The following is a 19,410-nucleotide window of genomic DNA, read 5'->3' on the forward strand; positions in this document are numbered from 1 at the left end:
CTTTATGCTCATGCTTTGTCTGCTTTGGAGGTAAACCAGTATCACTTTGAGTAAATATACTCTGCCCTCGCAGATAGAAGGGATTGCATGAGAGTCCCAGAGAGAGAATAGTCTCACTGGCTCAGGAAGTGAGAGGTAGGGCTGAACTTTACCTGTCACAGAAACCACAGAATTATCACCAAGTGCAGCACATATTGCTCAAAATAAAGCTCAGGTGTGTGGATGCAGCCGCGCACACCACCCAGCTCAGGACAGCTTTCTGCCCAATCGCTACAGAGGTTGCCAGCTTCACCCTCTGAATGCTGGCTGCTGGCTTTGTATTCCGAGCCCTTTCTCCCCTCCAGTGGGCAGACATCAAGTATTTATGATAAGCCTCCTTAGATTACATGGGTTGCTGGTTATCCTTATTGTGTTTAGTTAGATTTATTCTGGTTTATTCCTTCATTTGAATGATTTAAGACAAACTCATGCTGCAAGGTACAATTTTGTCATTTAAGCCATTAAGTTGAAGCCTCCATCTCATCTCCCTGAAGCATGCAGAGCTAGAAAATAATGTTTTGAAGATCAGAATGTTGCACCTCAGAAAGACCATGTCGAGAAGTGAGTCTACTGTCAAGATCTCCATCGCCTTCCCTTCCTGCTTTCCTGCATTTTAAATCAAGAGATAATATACAAGCAAAACTCTCTAGCCTCATTGCTGATGAGATACAAAGGGGGAGGCGAGTGAGGTGACTTGGTTCTCAGCCACAGGAAGTCTCATAAGTTACATCAAACCAATTTCTGCCTCCATATATACGAAATGGTATTGACATCTCAGGTTGCACATAAACACGACGACACAGCATTCAGCAAACATTGAACAGCAGGACTCCAGCTCACACAAAGCATATGGGCATTTTTCCTGCAAGAGGAAATACTTTTCACAGTTAAATAACAATAGAAATAGAAATAGAAAGAAATGAAAAATTGCCAGAAAGGAACAAAAATGGCATTTCCAGCTGTGAGCTTGCAAGAGATGGGAAGGTATCGAGAAGGAAAGATTTGGAAAACACTGCAGTGGAGAAAGGCCTATGTGGAGGAAAACTGTTCAAAGACAGACAGAGATAATGATAGACATGCTCCTTGGCACAGGAGTCTGGTGCAAACTTGTGGAGGATTTTCAGAAGGAAAAAGCCTGAAATCTGCTTGCCACATTGTCAAGTTGTCCTGGGCTATAATTATTGTAGATCACATCTCCCGGGGTAGATAGTGCAAGAAAGAATTAAAGGCCGGCAAGGTGTTTTTGATTTTGTTTGTTTCTCACTTATCTTTGTTTTCTTTTCAGCATTGGTTGTCCCCCCCCCCCAGCTGTTGAGATATCAGCCACTTCAATATGAATTGCTGTTATTTTATATCAAATACTCTGTTTTGTCCCAGGTCTGCCCAGTCTGTAAGATAAAGTGAGGTTATGTTGTCTTGATTCTTTTGTTTTTTAAAGAAGGCTTCTGGGAAGATGAGGTTGTGGGTTGGTAATTCATGGGGTAGGGAGGTACCTGGTTTGCCATAAAGCTCTTCCTTCCAGACCTAAGTGATAGGGCAGGATAAATAACTCCTCCAATAACAGTGAAAAACAAAGAGTGAGCCTAAAGGGTCTCTCTAGAGGGAGGTGATAAGTGGGTCAAGGCCAGTGTTGCGCAGGATCCGCGAGAACCAAAGGAGAATGTGGTCTGCTGGGGCATGGGGCCCGGACCATGCAGGCGAGGAATGGTCTCTCATCAGACCTGAAAAGTGACCAGTGTCATTGATGGGTCAGGGAGCTCAGGCCAGGCCGCCCAAGGGAAAGCCCCTATAGTGAATTTGGAAAGTGACCAAGAGAGAACAGAGTCCTGCTACTCAAAGAATGATCTTCAAACCAGAAGCAGGCAGCATCTCCCGGTTAAACATTCATAGTCTCAGTTTTTGCCTAGGCCTCCAGAATCAGATTCCGGGGGATGGGTCCAGAACTGTGTGTTTTAACAAGTTCATTGAGTGATTCACATGCACCCAGAAGTTTGCAAACTACTGTCCTAAAGGGTCAGATATCCTGAGACATGTCCTTAAGAGGTTAAGTGAACATGAGAATATATATATGTGGTGGAAAACCAATATGACTTATAGCAAGAAGGAATTATAGATTATTCAGTCCTGCAGTTAGGTTGGCAGACAGGAAATAGACTAATAGAATGTGTCAAGTATAAGGAGTATATTTGAATTAAAGAGGGAAAAAAAAAATGTTGTGGGGTTTTTTCCTGAATAAAGAGACACATAAAGCTGTTTCTGTGTCAGCAGTGAAATATAATACACCAAAGTGCAAAATGTTCAAAGGCTAAAGAACAACAGCGGCCTAGAGCTGGGAGCAGTGGCAGTAGCCCTGGTCAGCCTCTTCGCAGCCAAGACAGCAATTCCTGATGGATGGAGTAAATGCAGCTGGTATAATAGCTTGTAGACAGACAGCTCCAAAGCTTCTCTAGGTCACATGCTCAGCTCAATTGTTTAACAGCCATGCAAACCTTTTTTTGAAACAAAGTAGAGGATGATATAATTATATATTAATATGTGTATGTAATGAGTATGAAATAGCTGAAGTATTCTATTGAATAGATGAGTCAACTGAAGTATTAACTGAATATACTATTTCAAAGTTAAGAGATTTGATAGAATAAATCAGCTTGAAGACTAAAGGCTCATGCTTTTTAAAAAAATCAGGTGAACTTCAGTCTTTGCTCAAATGTCAACTTCTCAATGAGGCCTGCACTAACTATATCTAACAGTACCCCAGTCACAGGCCTCACAACCCCCCAACCACTGCCCCTTGCTCTGTGTTTCCCATAGTACTTGCCTGCTAGCCCACAACATGGTGTAGATATTTATTCTTGTCTGACTGCTGGAATGGAAGCTCTCTGTAGGGCGGGGATTTTTGTTTATTATTCACTGGTGGATTCTAAGCACCTGAATGTTTCCTGGATCAGTGAATATTTGCTGGATACATTAATTGCTTAGTGGAATGACTATTTCATGTCACTGCCATGCAACAGAAAATCAGATTTTTACTGTAATTTTCCTTTAATGGATGATATTTAACTAGTAGCACAGATGATAATTTGAAGAATATCTGTATATCTTTGCCATTTTCCTTAGCAAGAATGGAATGGCAATTTTCCAGTGTGAAATTTTGTTTTTACTATTTTTGTAGTGGGCCCAATTGCAGCTGTGAGTTTCTCACTTGTAACCTATTTTTTGCTTCACTTTCATTGGTTATAATCAGAACTATAGCTTAAAGTTGATAATTAACCAGCCAAGACGTTCACAAGTCATTTTGTTTTCTATAACTAGCTATAATCTCTCCCATTATAGCATTACAAAAAATTTAAAGGTTGAAGCATTTTCTTTGCACTATCCCAGATAAATGCAGCTTTTCATGGAGTAGTGGAGAAACAGAAACGTTTATTTTAACTGGCTTTTGCACAAACCACGTACTAAATCTTTGAAGTGCTCCTTAGTGGGGCAAGCCTTTTGAAGAATAGATTGGGACATCTTTAAAAAAAAAAAAAAAAAAAACCTCATAATTCAGATTGGCATGACAGTAAGAGAAAATGGAGACTGTTTGAAGCATACCCAGCCTCGGGACGCTAGCAGATGGACATGGAGGGTTGCAGGGCAAGACATGCACTATAAGAAGGAAGACGTGAGGCCTCTCATGGGTAGCAATAATGAATCACTCGTGAGAGCGTTACTATTCAACATGGTAGCAAATCTTTTCCCTACCCCACAGAAATAGGGTGAAAGCAGCTGTATTCAGGGGGATTTGCATTCTTGTGGGTAAAGAGAACTATTCGGTGGGTCAAGGTGGTGAAGTCCTCAGGGAAGAAAAAACCTTTCAGTTTGTATTTTGCTTATACTTGAGAAGTCTGAGACATTCAAGTGTGGTTGCCTCTGAGCAGTGTGACCAAGTATGAGGAAATCATATGGTAAATATGGCGAGTCTGAAGACATGCAAGCCTGCAGGTCACGGCAGAGCAACTCAGCAAATTAACTGTAATCTACAGATCTGGGACTTGACAAAAATGATTCTGCCTGAAGGAGACCAATCTACAAGAAAGGAATCGTTTTATAAAGATTTAAAATAAAACCTAGAATATAACCTCTGCAGTATTAGGCTAGTGGTAACCTCTGTCTTTAGATGCTGTGCAGCTATTTTCTTTCCTTTGAGAAAGAAAGAACCTTGCTAATGGACACTAAATTGAGTGTTTCTGTTGAGAAATGGGAAACTGTATGTCATGCCTTTCATCACCATCCCTGGTAGAGAGAATTCTAACAACACACATTTCCCAGATGTGTACCTCCTCATTTCCTGGTATGGTAGCCACCTACACACCAGAAGCATTTGGGGTTCAGGCACAAGTGGGAGTACACTTTGTGCAAAGGACACCACTCTTTGCAAGTATTCAAAGGACTGCAACAGAAATCTAAAGATTTGACTAAGATGATTTAAGTAAGTCAGCTAACAGAAAAAGCCAGCTTTGAGTTATGCTTTGTTTTGTTTTCCCCTGACCTCCAGCCTTTCAAAACAAACAAGAACAAAAACCTTTGCACCTTTGTCAGCATTTAATAATGTGCAACAGGCAGTTTCCCCCCGACATTTTTGAGTGTTCACCATGTGTCATGAACAAAGTTAGATGCTTCACCTGCATTATTTCATTCAGTGATCTCAGCAGCTCCATAAAGTAGATCCCATTATCTTATTTCCCCATTTTACAGGTGAAGAAACTGGAGTTCACAGAGGTTAAGAAGCCATATTCAAGGCCACACAAATAGGGTCAGGATTCAGTTCCCAACTTATTTAAATTCAGAGCCCAAAAACAGTGGCCAATGAACATCAGATTGAGGTCAGACTATCCCTTAAGAGTTATGATGGATGAGCCAGGTAGCACATGTCCCTCCTGCTTCATGGCCGCCAGCATGAAGTTCAAAACATACCTTCCTCTAAAAGAAATTAGCAACCTGGAAGAGTTGCAAGAGCATCTCTCCTGCCTCTTTTTCATTTTTCAGGTTCATGCTCAGCCTTAAAACAAGGGATAGAATGTGGGAGTAAAATCTTTCACCATTTAACACACCTGCATCTAAAGAAAAAAGGTTTGAAATGTAAATGTTCTTCTCGCTGTTTCTTTAGATTCTGATTGGCGCGGTCATCGCCATGGGCTCCGCCGACAGGGACGGCCGCCTGCACCCGGGTGACGAACTCGTGTATGTGGACGGGATTCCCGTGGCTGGCAAGACCCACCGCTACGTCATCGACCTTATGCACCACGCGGCCCGGAACGGGCAGGTCAACCTCACTGTGAGAAGAAAGGTGCTATGTGGAGGTTTGTAGCTCCGTCAGTAGCAAGATTTAGGGGTCCGGTGGTTAAGATGCTTTTGTAAGACATAATAAGGCCAGTTGAAACAATTTTTTTTTTAAAGATTTGTTTTTATTTATTTATACAAGCACTGGGTACAGTCAGAAGCGCGGGAGGGTGAGCGAATTCGCCAGAGCGGGGAGCAGAGCAGGCAGAAAGACCGAAGTACACTGCTGAGGGGAGCAGTGGGCGGCAGGAGAGGTCTGCGCCATGTGGGACCCTCCTCTGGTGGCCGGGGAGCAGCCGGGGATCGAACCAGCGCTGCAGAGTCTGCGGGCAGCCTCGCAACCCTGCGCCCAACCGCTGCTCCACCAGGGAGGCCCTGAAACAAAAATTTTAATCAGTTTTTATATGATCTGAAGGGAAAGACCTACCTAGATACTCCAAAGGTAACCATGATTTTAAAAGTGCAGATTCTCACCCCACTGCACAATTCCAAGCAGTCTGTCAGTCCTGTATTTTCAACATAGTCATTAAAATTTTCTAGCAATGCCTGGGCTAATTTAAAATAGGTATGTGCTTTGTTGTTTGTGCATACTGTTTGTAAGACCAGTGGAGTAGTGAAAAATATGACTTTTGAAAATGTTTGCCATTGTGTTTACAAACCAAAAACCACTGCATTTTGATACCATAATAAGGCAACTAAGATAGAAAAGTAACAATGAATGATAACAACGATAAAAGCTATTACCCTAATTTAGAGAAATACAGTTGCTCATCACTGAAAACACACAAGTCAGAACTGCAAACTTATAAAATAGATAAATTAGAAGCTGTTATTCCCCAGCTTCATAAAAGAATCCACCTAAAACATACTATTCAAAAGTTAGCCCTCATTCAATACATCTCCCTTCACCATCTCAACCCTCAAGAAAAGATTTGCAATTCTAAGGTATGTGTCTATCACAAACATCACACTGTGTTTTATAACCTGGCCCCTTCAATCATGTTGGGGATAAAGTCCCAAGTCACCTGTGCTTTGCCATGTGACTCACAGGAGGAGCAGCACGAGCAATGTTTTGCTGGCCTCTCTGTTCGGCCTCTTGTCTGCTCCTCATACTGAGTGATTGATGCTGGAATCTGGAGCAACCATAGCTGTTGCATTGGGCAACCCCACACTGATAAAGAAACGGGAGCCATGGAGCAGTCTACATAATGCAGTATACTGCTTGAAAGCAAGATCCTGGCCGTTTTTATTGATAAACTAATCATACAGCATCAGCTACATGAGTTCTGAAGGGCAGTTCTAACCTTGTATAGGAATGCAGAACTGTAGGTAACCATAATGGTAGCCAAACAGGCTGCTTAAGTTTAGCAGACCCACACTTACCAATATGAGCCTTCTCGTGTGGCTGATGAGGAAGCTGAATCCAGAGATTCAATAGCTTGACCTGTAGTGAGTCGTGAAGATGCACAGACTTAACTCCCCAGAAAGGACTTGTTTCTTGATGCCACTTTTAGTCCACCTCCGCACACCAGCACCGCCATCCCCAGTGAACTAGAAGACTTTAGACCAACCTTTAACAAATGTCACTCCATAAATTAAGGAGTATTCCATGTGCTATAATGCATTTGAATTTTTTTAAAAATGGGCTACCAGCATAAGCAGCAAGGATAAGGTTATTAGTAGAACTAAAACTCTGTTTTCTACTTGACTCTCCTAGAAACTAGACTGAGAAGCAAGGACAGTCACTTAAAAGGGCAAGTCAGAAGAATTGTCAGCCCTCACCAATGTATGCTATAGATATATACATATACATGTATACATATATACATATATACATATACCTGTGTGTATGTATATATGTATATATGTGTAGTTTGCTACAGAGGTTTTGCTTAGAGATGCCTTTCATCTTCAGAAGCTCATGGCACTTGACCCAAAGAAGTAAAATACCTTGAATTATGCCTTATTCTTGGGCGAGACGCCAAGAAGAAGACAGTGTTTGCTTGGTTAACATTTAACTGTCACTCTTCCTGCAGAGTGATTTTTAATAAAAAGTTTGCCGTGCTATATGTTCTGTAACCCAAAGATAAATTTAAAAGATACCTGATTTACAAGAAAATACCACACAAAGTGCAAAACCAATGCACCAACATAATTTCATGCTCCCCTTGCCACCAGCTGATTACTGCAAATTAAATTTTGTCCTAATCAACCCAAGCTATTGGAGTGTATGCCAAATGCTGCAGAAATGTATTCTTGCAATTTGTGGGTCATGTGACTTCTGTGAAGATGCTTTTTGCTGCTGTTCTTACCAACTTTCCTAAGTTAGGCTTTTGAGTGCATTTCAAGTATGTTTAATTTTTGAAAATGTTCTGCTGCGGACGGCTCATTCCCACCAGGAGAGTTTCCAAGTTAATTCAGCCCACTCTTCCTTGAAAGCTTCATCAGTGCTGAAAATGATTAAGTTCAGCAGAGGATACTTTGATAGTAAAGTCAACGCCTAGAAAAAGATGGAATAGATTTGTTTTAGGGCAGAGGAAGAGAGCTTGATAGCTGCCATTTCCCCAGCAGTGAGAAGGGACAGCTGCCACTGGATATGGCAGTGGAGATGTCTCTTCAAGGGTCATTGTCATTACTACACTTTCCTAAGCAATGACAGTGGGAGGTATTAACCTTCCTGATGAGGAGATGGTTCAAAGCTGAAGGAACATGAGCAATGAGCTTGTGAAAAGACAGGAGATGAACAGAGAGGCATGTAGGTGCCACCTACATGCACCAGGGAGCAACGTTGCAGAGAAAGATCCAGGAAGAAGGAGGTCAAGACAGCATACCCTCCACCTTTTGCTTGTTCCACTTTCTACAAATACCTGGCCCACCTCACAGGGCATCGAGCTCTGGCTTCCTAGTTGATGCTCAAGAGGAAAACACTCCCCTGATGAGAGCTGCAGAAGGTTAATTACAGTGGGCAAAATTTAAAATAAACACAAATACCTGCCCCAAATAATGCAATATTTTAAAATGTGTACACACAAACCACGGAAAGGCAAATTTTTCAATTAGGCAATAGAGAACCTCAAACTGAAAATTACAGGGTAAAGGCAGAAAACATCCAATAATGCATCCAATTTTATTTACTAGATAATTTTAGTGCAGATCTTATACCTTCAACTAGTTTGGAGAGATATCTTGTTTGTGCCACCAGTCCCAATATTAGCTGTTTTTCCCAAGGGTAGTATAAGAGTGGCTTCAATTACTACGCTGAAAGTGTAAATATTTATATGTTTAGCAGTTCAGCTTTGAGCTATGCAACCTAATGGCACATTATTTTGAATAAATATTATTTATCTGAGAGAAGGGTGTCTCTGAGGAATTTCCTAAAGTATAAATATAGAATGATGTGAGTTTTATGACTTAATCGAAATATGTGAAAATCAATCTCAATGCTATCAGCATCTTTCCTCTAACACCTACAGAAAGTTTAAGTCTTGGCTTAATGCCAATGAAGGGAAGGTTTTCTTGGTAGCTGGGTGAAAAATTTAGCCACTGTTGAGAGTTCTAATAGATTTCCTGGCATGCCTGTTACTATAATTTTTGTGAGTTCTAAACGCCTCCCCGCTTGTTTTTTATCAATGAGCACATCAGCTACTTAAATACGTTGTCTGCCTTGAGGAATAAAATCTTGAGTATAAAACCAGGAGTATACAAAATAAATACCTCCAAGTAGGCCAGCCCTGAACATTCACAGGCCACAGCCTCTGGGGCTCCCCACTGCTCCACCAGCCACTGTGAAAGCCCCTGCGCACATCATGTGGGCTCCAGCCTTCAGATCCAAACTCCATCCACAAACATAATTCATCATCTCGGCTGTGCTTCCAGACAAGAGGTGTGCATCTCGGTCCCATCATCATTCTGGGAGAGTCCTGAGAGCAGGCTGAGGCACTACCTGGAAGCAGACAAGATCTGTCCAGTTACAGAATCCAGGAGTCGTAATACCCAGTGTGGTCTAGAAGGGAAATGTGGACTGGGCGAACAAGCTCCTGTTGGCGCTGTATACACCTCACTCAATGGGCAAATAAGTAAATCAAGAATTTGCAAGAGGTATTTGGGGAGTGGTGACAACTGTAGTAGTGACAAACTAGTCAGGGGAATAACCACTGCACAGGTCTAATGGATCATTACCAGATATTTCAAGAGAAACAAGAAATCCATATTCCTATAAAATCGGCCCATGTAAAAAAATTGGCAATTTATTTTAACCAAGTTTATAGGCCATCACTCTGCAGGAATAATAAATTGATCTGTAGCTAGGAGTAGCCCCTGGCCAGTGTTTGACTATTCTCCTTGAAAGCATCTTACCTGAATCTTTATCAGGGACTCCTGCCTTCACAAAAGAAGACCATCTCCTGCTCAACCCAGTAATGACTTCTAATATCATTGGTAGGGACAAGACAGAAGCTTAACCTAATAAAAACTAATTATTTGACCTGAGTAGATACTGAGTGAATTCTCTACGCCACCCATCTGCATGTGAGCCATAAGGATGAGTCAGGAATCCTGAAAGTTAGGGGGTTTTTTAAGCTGCACGTGGTATTTAGTCACTTTATGACTTTTTAGTATTATTCTAAAGCAACACTTTTCATACCCAGGATGGGTTTTTGGAGAGAAGATATTTTCATTTGGATCTAGAGCCAACAGAGTGGAAAAATAATGTGGAGACAATTCTATCCCTCAAAGTCAATCATTGGAAGTCTTCCGAAGTCTAATTTTAAATGTGCTCATGTTATTAAAAATAAACTTTCTTGTAGGTTGAAAGAGAAGTCTAAAAGCAGCAGAAAAGTATCCTAATGTGTCTCACTCTTTCACTTACCCAGGGACCACTCACGGTGACTTTGCCAATGATTTTCTTTCTCCCTCTAGAACCTGTGGCACAGCCACTCCCAGTCATTTACTGCAAAGACAGATAATTTTTCTTTGTGGTGGCTTTACTGATAATCCCAGCTCCCAGCCCCTAAAATATGACAACCAGAAAATGAAATCTCTCTTGTCACAGCCTATGACATTTAGTTATTGATTTGGCCCAATAACTCAGGGAGATTTTTGATTTAATGTTGCAGTATAATGATTGTTTTTCTTCTTCCTAACTACCTCTAATCTTTTTTTTTTTTTTCCAACTTGCACAAGGAGTGATAAAGGACACGTGCTTCATCAAGACAATAACAGTTTGTTTTTGGATGATGTTTTCTAATGAGAAATGTCCATTTTACAGATAGTTTTAAATTCTGGTAGAAAAGTGGGAAAGGCCTTGACACTGGCATTTTATTCCTTCATGACCTCAGTCTTACAGATGAAAGACATCATTTGCTTTCTTTTATTAAAACTAACTGATTAAATCTTAAAGAAAAAGCAAATGGATCCAATGACAATAAGCAGCAGTCTGGGGCTTACTCACTTGGTAATTACAAACAAAAAAGCACTACATTTTGGTAAGGTCATTTTTTAATCTGAATGTAGGAATAAACACAGCTTCTTCTCCTTGACGTATCACCATATCATATCTCTCTTGTAGTCTGTGTTCCTTCTCCCCGACTTTTTCATTTCAAAATGGGATTGCAGCTAATAAAGTAAAAGTCTTCATTGGCTTTTGCTAATTATTTTTAACTTGCCATATGAGACACCTTCCACAGTTCTAAATAGAAAACCACAGCTACAGATCCAAAAAGGAGTCATTAATTACTACTGTTTTCCATCTTATTATTCCTCTGTTCCATAAACATCTTTCGAGTACACTAATCAAATTATAAGTTGGAGATGAAACATTCCTATTTCTAATTACAGCATTCTAGGTGCCTGCTTCAGTTCCTTTAATCAGAATAATAAAACCTAGATATTAAATTAAAATGACAAAATTCTTTCTGGATGACAGACCAACTTTCATTTTAAAAGCTAGCTGCCCTTGACTGCCAACTTTCTATCATTTTCCCCGTAAATATGCTAGCTTTCTCAGGGAAGTGTTGGCTTGGCTTGGTTGATAATGTATGTTGTAATAATACAGAATGTAAACGAGCAAACTCCCAACACCTCCCATAGAGATTCGAAATTCATCAGTCCTTAGCCTGATCTCACCTTTAGACTTGATCCTAGAATGAGCAAACTACTTTATAAAGTAGGTTGCCCATTTGCATGAAGTGAATTAACGCTCTACATCAACAGAATATCCCAAAATGAAGTAAAAAAAAAGACTTTAGAAAATTAAGATAGTACACTTTACGTGGCCATTTCCTGGGTTGTCAGCCTCCCTTGCATTATTTCCCAAAGCTACATTTCTCCAAGTGTGGCCTTGAAACCAAATCCAGATTCCTGTGCCCAGTCTTCCCTAAGTTTTCTGAAAAAGCTGGGTAGACCCTAAAGGCCAGTATTAAGTAATTCTTACGCAACCAGAGTTTTGGGTTCTGCCCACTTGTTTGATCTCCTTAATTCAGCTATTCAGCAACTAAGATGTTTGATATCTAAAACTGAACATTGTCCTAAGGGTTTCGACACAAGAGGAAGATGCAAACAAGAAGCAGCAGAGATGAAGCTGATAAAGCGTTTTAGCCTTTTTTGCTATCAAGGGTAGAACAGGGACCTTATCTTTTGGTGTGGGGGATGCTGAGGCGGGGGGAATCCCACAGTTAACATATCTGGTGGGAATAGAAGCCCATCAACCAGTCTTGTGACAATGCCAATATCTAGAAGGGTGCCTCGGACTCAGGAGGCAGTCATCAAGACCCTTGTAAAATAACTCAGTGTCTGTGGTGATGTGTTCCAGGGGAGCCCTGCCCAGAAAATGGGAGGAGTCCAGGCTCCGTATCAACCCACCACAGCTCTCCACGCAGTGACTACGCAACGTACAGCAACAGCAACCACGCTGCCCCCAGTAGCAATGCCTCGCCCCCCGAAGGCTTCGCCTCCCACAGCCTGCAGACCAGCGATGTGGTCATTCACCGCAAAGAGAATGAAGGCTTCGGCTTTGTCATCATCAGCTCACTGAACAGGCCTGAGTCCGGATCCACCATCAGTAAGTGACTATTTTACCTGCCTTGAAGAAAAGTCTTGTTTTTATCTGTTCTGGTAGTAGGGGCACTGGACAAGCAGATCAGAGAATTGTTGTATCATCCTGGAGAGCCTGACCATTGCGGGCTGTTGGCCCAAATAAGGCATCTTTAAGTTTTGGCTCAGGAAGAATGCCAGACCACACCTTGGAGTCCCCCCAACTCCCAACCCCCATCAAAGCTCTTCTTTTGAAACTAGGGAGAAAATAAAACAGTGGTATGGGAGTGTTGGTGTAAGGAAAGGACAATGAGAAGGGAGAGCCGCACATTAAAAAGACATCAAACTAGTCGGGAGCCAGGACATAAAGGGCTTCCAAAGCCTGTGAGAAGGCTGGATCACAGCCATCCGCATGGGACCATGGAGGGTTTCAAGCAGTGGAAGGAAACATGATTTATATTTTAAAGATGGGCCCAGCTGCTTGGGAAAGTGAAAGAGGGGGGAAGAAAGCAAGAGTGGACACACTGGACATAGGTAGGAGGCCAATAGCCTTGTGGGCTGAGAGATACAGCGACTTCTCCTGGGATAGTTGCCGAGAAGAGAGGGAGCTGTAAATTCACCTTCTGGGTTTCTTCAGCTCTAAGGTCTGTGAGTCAGAGGTCAGGTTTCTGCTCTAGAAGCAGGCATCTTTGTAGACTCTCAGGCTTCCTTGGTGGCATAGAGCGTATTAAGAGGGACAAAAAGAATTGATTCATGTGGTGGTCCTAAAATTCATATAAATTGCAGTCATTTCTAGTACCTGGACGAGAGGGATGTCAAACAATACTCAAAATCAAGTTATTGAGAATGAATAAGAACTTTCCATGATAAAAGTTAATGCTATCAAAACACCACCAGAACTAAATGGATAGAATTGTCCTGTTGAGCTCTAGCTTTGACAAATTCAAGAATGAAAACTATAGAAGTGTTAAGACTCAGTGAATATGTGTAGAAGCTAAATTACATGCATCTGAAAGTACAATTTCATTTCTCTTTTCTGTCACGATAAGCTGAAGAAATAAATCCAGTCTTTAAGCATAGAGTAAAAGCAGGACTCTGACAGTTCGATAGATTCCCCAAGATTAAAAGGACACAAGACTGAAAATTTTCATGAATTATATAAACAGCCTTCCAGTAATTTACACTTGGGGAGAATGTTCACAGAGAGCTTTTGTAGCTCTTCCAATCATTCAACTTGTTTATTGGGGCAGGATACGTAAGGGGCTAGAATGAAAATAAAAAGTATACTATGACAAGGAAAGTGTTAAGCATATATTTAAGGTCTCAATTTTATTTGAAGTTTGACAGCATTATTGCTAGACGGGAAGTATGTGAGAGAGAAAGCGAAAGAGACTGAGAAAGGCTACTATTACAAATAAAATCCATGGATAGGTAGATTTGGAAAACAACAGATACAAATGCTTACAATTAACATGCGATTTTTTTTTTCTTGCCAAGTGACATTAGACTGGCCAGAAAAGAATAATCCTAACCATTTTCAAAATGGATTGTTTTACATCACCTTGAAGAGTAGAGATGTATTCTAAAGCTCATGGTGCTTCCTGGCTTCTGCACTCACAAATTTATTTCTTCTCATTTTAAGGAGTTGGGGAAGCAGATTGCCCCATGCTCTGTAGGGAAAGCAGCTATTATGCTGATGGCATATAGTGTTTACAGCATATAATTTGCAGCATGCACCTAAAAGCTCCTGGATGTGACTCTATTTCATAGTAAATTTCTGTAATAATGTTGAATTCTAATTGTGAATAGAAGCACTGCTATCTCGTGCATGGCAGAGAACCCTCCCCAGGCCACATGTCCATCCTCAGACTATCAAGGGTGGTTGGTTCTGTGAAGCTGCAGGAGGTGACACTCAGGTCCTCCAGCACCATGATCATTCCCAGGGCTTGTACTATTTTTCTCTTGGTGACTTGGTTGAAACTCAAGGATCTTGAACACAGTGGTGGTTTTCCTCATGGTCACTGAAGCCTTTTCATTGGCCCGCAGAGTGCTGGCCAGTTTTTGGTAGGTGACTGTCACGAATAGGTGTAGGAGAGGCAGGGTTAACAGCCCGGGGCTCCAATTATACTGCCTGTTGGAAAATTGGCTCCCTCCTTTTCTAGCTGTGTGAGCTTGAAGTTACAAGATGTCTTTGGGCCTCAGTATCCTTGTTGATAAAAAGAAGATAATTTTTTTATAATAAATTTTATTTTTATATTCCCCATACAATTGCAACCCCCCCATTCTGACCCCAATCCCTCCCCTCCCGCCCCCCACCCCCCAAAAAGTGTCTCTGGTTCATAGTTTTTTGTTGATTTTGATTTTCACTTTCTTATAGTTATTCATTTTCCTGGTCCCTTATTTAAGTTTTCTAGATTCCTGCTATGAGTGAGACCATCCGGTATTTTTCTTTTTCTTTTTGGCTTACTTCGCTGAGCACGATCCCTTCCAGCGCCATCCATGTTGCTGCAAATTGCATGTGTTTATCTTTTTTGAATGCTGAGTAATATTCCATGGTGTATATGTACCACATCTTCTTGATCCAGTCATCTATTTTTGGGCATTTGGGCTGTTTCCAAAGCTTAGCTATTGTAAACAGTGCTGCTATAAACATAGGGGTGCAGGTGCTCTTTGGAATTGATGTTTCTGTGTCCTTTGGGTAAATACCTAGGAGTGGAATTGCTGGATCATATGGAAGCTCTATGTTTAGTAGGTCCAGAAATCTCCACACAGCTCTCCATAGTGGTTGGACCAGTTTGCACTCCCACCAACAGTGCAGGAGAGTTCCTTTTTCTACACACCCTCGCCAACATTTGTTGTTGCTAGTTTTTTTAATATGTGCCATTCTCACTGGTGTAAGATGGTATCTCATGGTAGTTTTGATTTGCATTTCCCTGATTACAAGTGATGTTGAACATAAAAAGAAGATAATTTTAATACGTTATGCCTTGGGGGTATTAGTACATTTAGTACATGGACGCATGGAGGATGGCACTGACTCAAGTATGCACTAAATACACATAACTGCTGGCCGAAGCACCAGCCCTCTGGAGATATCCTTCCAGATCCTCAGTTGCTTTTCTTAGTGCAGATTTCACATTGGTTGCCAGTTTGGCAGCCTTTAGCACCTGCACTCACCCAGAGCAGCTAACTCTGAGCAGCAGATGAGCACCTCTGAGGGTCAGTTCTTCCTCCTCACAGGCTGACCCTCTGGGAACAGTCTTCCTCATGCACACATGCACGCATGCACACACACAGGCTGGGTCAGCCACCGGAACTGTTAGAGCAGCGTAACCAGGTCCCTCCAAATGAATGTGCCTTTGCTGAGGGTTCAGGCTGAAAGTCTCCTAAAAATTCACTAGCAAATGAGGCAGAAAACTCGCAAAACATCACAATTCAGAATTGAAATTGTGCCTTTTAGAATCTCCCTGCAATCATCATTTCTCTATTGAATATCCCAGAGCAGGAAGGCTAAATGGAGAACCCAAATGTAGACTGCTCCATAGAAGTTTAGAGAGTTATCCTCCGTAGCTGCTTTCACCTCTGGCAACAACTTTTCCAGGGGTGCCAAATGGTTCACTAATTGAGAACTGAGGACATGAGATTCCTGGTTTAATTATTGCCTGACTTTTAGTAATGCTTGGCCAAACCCTCACATGTTATTTCAAACTATTAAATCCCCCCAAGAGGGGAGGATTAATTAATTCATATTAATGTGATTAGGGAGCACACAGCTTTTTTCCAAAGCCAGTGACCGTGGAAACCAACTATTGCTTAGGAGATGTTAGAAGTCTTCTGAGGTGCAGAAATAGCCCTCTTCATTTAAAGTGAAAATAGGCAAGCTTCCTAGACATTTTTGTTCCATTATCAAAAGTATTAACTATTTTTCTTCAAACCTTAAATAAGCCCCAAGGGAAAGCAAAGTGTTTTCCAGACCAGAGTCTAGGATAAACCTAAAGTATAACAGGCAATTAAATGTTAAAATCTTTAAGAGATTCAAAGACTCATATACAAAGAAATTCATTGTTTTATTGTTGATAAACATACAAGATTGAAAGTAATATAAGTTTTTTCAAAACTGGATATCTTGGCACATGGGGGAAATTCACGGTATTTTCTGCTAGTGACTAACTGTTGTCAATCTCGCTGAGGTCTGTATACACAGCATAAAGACAACTCAGGTGCCCGTGACTACAGGTGGATCAGATACTCACACTTAAAAATGCCACAGAGGCCAGGTGCAGGGAGGCCTGTGACAGGTTATCTTTGGGCCTTCCCAGCTCATGGCTGAGTCCTGATATCCAAGTTTCCAGGTTTTATTGTAAAATTGTAAAATCCTCTCTTGCCTCCAAACCTGTTTTCCCCACCAAGAGTTTCCAAGAAGGGCTTCGGTACAAGTGATGAAATGAAAGTCATCCTTAGCTTCCTACTTTTATCTAATTTATAGGGAAAGTTATGTTGGAATTTATAGGGTTGAGGCACATGGGCAGCTTGGACATCAGTGGTGGAGGCAGCAGCCTGCTGCAGAAATCTATAAACTTAGATGCAGGCTCATAACAAACTGCAAGGTAGACCATATTCAGGACAGCAGCCAGAGCTGCAATCAAGGTAGGGGAGCAATCACCTCAGCCCTCCCTCCCGCCTGCCCTCCCTCCCACCAGTTCTGACTTGATTGCAAGACTGTGTCTTTAGTGCGAGCACATCACTGGTCAGTGAGCTGCTGGCTTCTCAGTAATCTTCCCCTCACTTACTACCAGTGCTGAAAATCTTTGATTCTCTGTGTGTACTTTCTTTGGCATAGGTTAGAGTAGGGACTTGGTCATTTGTTGATTTCCCTGAGGCCTGCTGCAATTCCATGTTCTAGGAAGGAGTTGGTTGTCTTTGGCAAAATGCCCTGAAGACTTTCTCAAAGTCCATGATGATGTCTATATATAGGCTGAGTTTTAAATTTCTTCCAGAGATTCAAAAGCTTAGCTAATGGGGCTGTTATGTCATTTTAAAGCATAGTCCCCTTAACATAAAACTGAAGCAATTTTTCCCACCAAAACTCACCCCATCAACCACGCAGCCACTGAATAGTCATTTGATCTTAATGGAGGCACAAGTTAAAACCAATAACTAAGGTTTTATAGTCTCGCTCCAATACAAGGAGATTTAAATTAAATGAAAAATACAAACCCATATCTCACTCCAGCTAATCCACTAGCTACAGTGTCCCTTGAGCCTTTATATACAACTAAGGGAAGATCATCTTCAGGGACTCTTGCAGCTCTAACTTATATTTTGCTATGAATTAGTGTGGAAAATAAGGTGTTAGGTTAGTTTTCTCTGTGTGTAAGAAGCCTCAGTTAAGGTTGAGACCTGGAAAATACTTCTCATTGGCTTAAGCTATTTTCTTAAAGCTTTGTGGCTTTTGTCTTATTATGTTTTGAAGGTGTCTCCCAACACTGTTCTTTCTCTTGTCCATCTCAACCTCTGTCAAGAAATGTTCTGAAATAAGCACTTAAATGCGCTAAACCAGCTCACCTTTTAAGGCAATTTAAAACAGCGTTTCCTTCCCTTTTCCACTTCATGGCACACTTGTGAAATGATAGTGTTTATATAATACACTGAGGTAAGAGGAATAAGGCTACTGGAAACAAGAGGCAACCTCCTCAGGGGGCACCACCCTCAGGAGGCTGTCCAGGCTCACCTGCCTCCTAGCACATGCCTTTTAATAGCCAGCAGCTACAAAAACCTGAAGAGAAGCCTCTCAATATCTGCAACCAATTAGCCCCTCCCTCTACATTTTATTGGTTTAGGTTGTGGATTTTCTGCAAACCTCCATGTTGAGCTTGTTCATGGATCCTTTTTAAAATATGAGCCATTAGTGAAGCTGGTGCTGATGCTGGGTCCTTTACCTCTAAGTGGTTGAAAACTTTGTTCTATCAATACTCCAGATACCCCCAAAGTCAGTGCTGGAAAATTATTGAAGTTGGGACCCACATGGTCCTTCAAAGAAATTAGAAAATGAATCTCATTCTTGTATGTATTTCTCACTGGCTCACAACAATAAATTTCTTTTCAGCAATTTTAACCAGCTTCACAACATGTTATTCCCTTAACCCTTAAATGAATTTCTGCTTTAGATTCTTTCACTGACACTGTGCTTTTTGCCCTGAGTTTTATGCTAAAGAGCAGCTCATTCATGAGGCAGGATGCTGTCGCCTGCATTGTTAATATGGGTGCTTTATAACAGAAGAAATACAGGGCTGAGGACGCTAATATAAAATACCAGTTTCCACCCAGATATCTCATGAAACCATCAGATACAAAAATGTTTTCATAATTTCTGGGAAATTTGCATTTATAGCAAAGATAAGATGGTATTCAAGTCTATACTGCATGCACACATTTTAAATCCAATCAACCTTTTACATTTAGTAGTGGGGCTTCATTTCTGCTTTGGGAGGCAGCTGGGGCTGAGGGTAGGATGGCGTGGTGGCTGGTGATGCAAAGCACATCATGGATGCTGTGGTGAAGGGAAATCTATGGGGACTACACCTAAGGGGAAAAATCAAATACTGTGCAAAACTTAACGATCTAAGGCAATAAAAATTAAAAAAAGAGAAATTAAAAAAAAAGATTAGGAAAGGCAGCACTTTCCACACAATTCAGTCATGCAATAGTGAATTTGTGATCGTAACACCCAGAATAAAATTCAAATGCACATTAATTACATTCAAGATCTATGTAATGTAGACATAGTCCATTTTTACCAACAGCTTTTCACCCTTCCATTCCATTCCATCAAAGCTTTCCTGTCCCAGTATCCATGTTTTGCCTGCCAATACTTGTATTGCTTCTTCTTATCCAATAAAAAATTTTATCACATTTTCTTCTAAGCACAATCTTACACTATATTTAATCTTCACAACTCTGCGAGGTCAACACTATTGACTAAACAGTGAACATCTCTCACAATCAGGTCAAAACACCAAT

The 19,410-nt window shown here is 41.2% G+C and overlaps 1 protein-coding gene across 4 annotated transcripts in view; it reads left to right on the forward strand.

The window, feature by feature from the left end:
- MAGI2 (membrane associated guanylate kinase, WW and PDZ domain containing 2) overlaps positions 1 to 19,410 on the forward strand; it is a gene marked incomplete at both ends in the record, with an annotated part of 1,136,641 nt that overhangs the window by 1,006,455 nt on the left and 110,776 nt on the right. For all 4 annotated transcript variants that reach the window (XM_084230806.1, XM_084230807.1, XM_084230808.1 and 1 more), the window contains 2 exons: positions 5,189 to 5,381; positions 12,170 to 12,418. In XM_084230806.1, the coding sequence (XP_084086932.1) occupies positions 5,189 to 5,381; positions 12,170 to 12,418 (442 nt within the window). The remainder of the gene's footprint in view (positions 1 to 5,188; positions 5,382 to 12,169; positions 12,419 to 19,410) is intronic.

The sequence above is a fragment of the Talpa europaea genome (genome assembly GCF_964194135.1).
Source record: "Talpa europaea genome assembly, chromosome: 3".
NCBI lineage: Eukaryota > Metazoa > Chordata > Mammalia > Eulipotyphla > Talpidae > Talpa > Talpa europaea.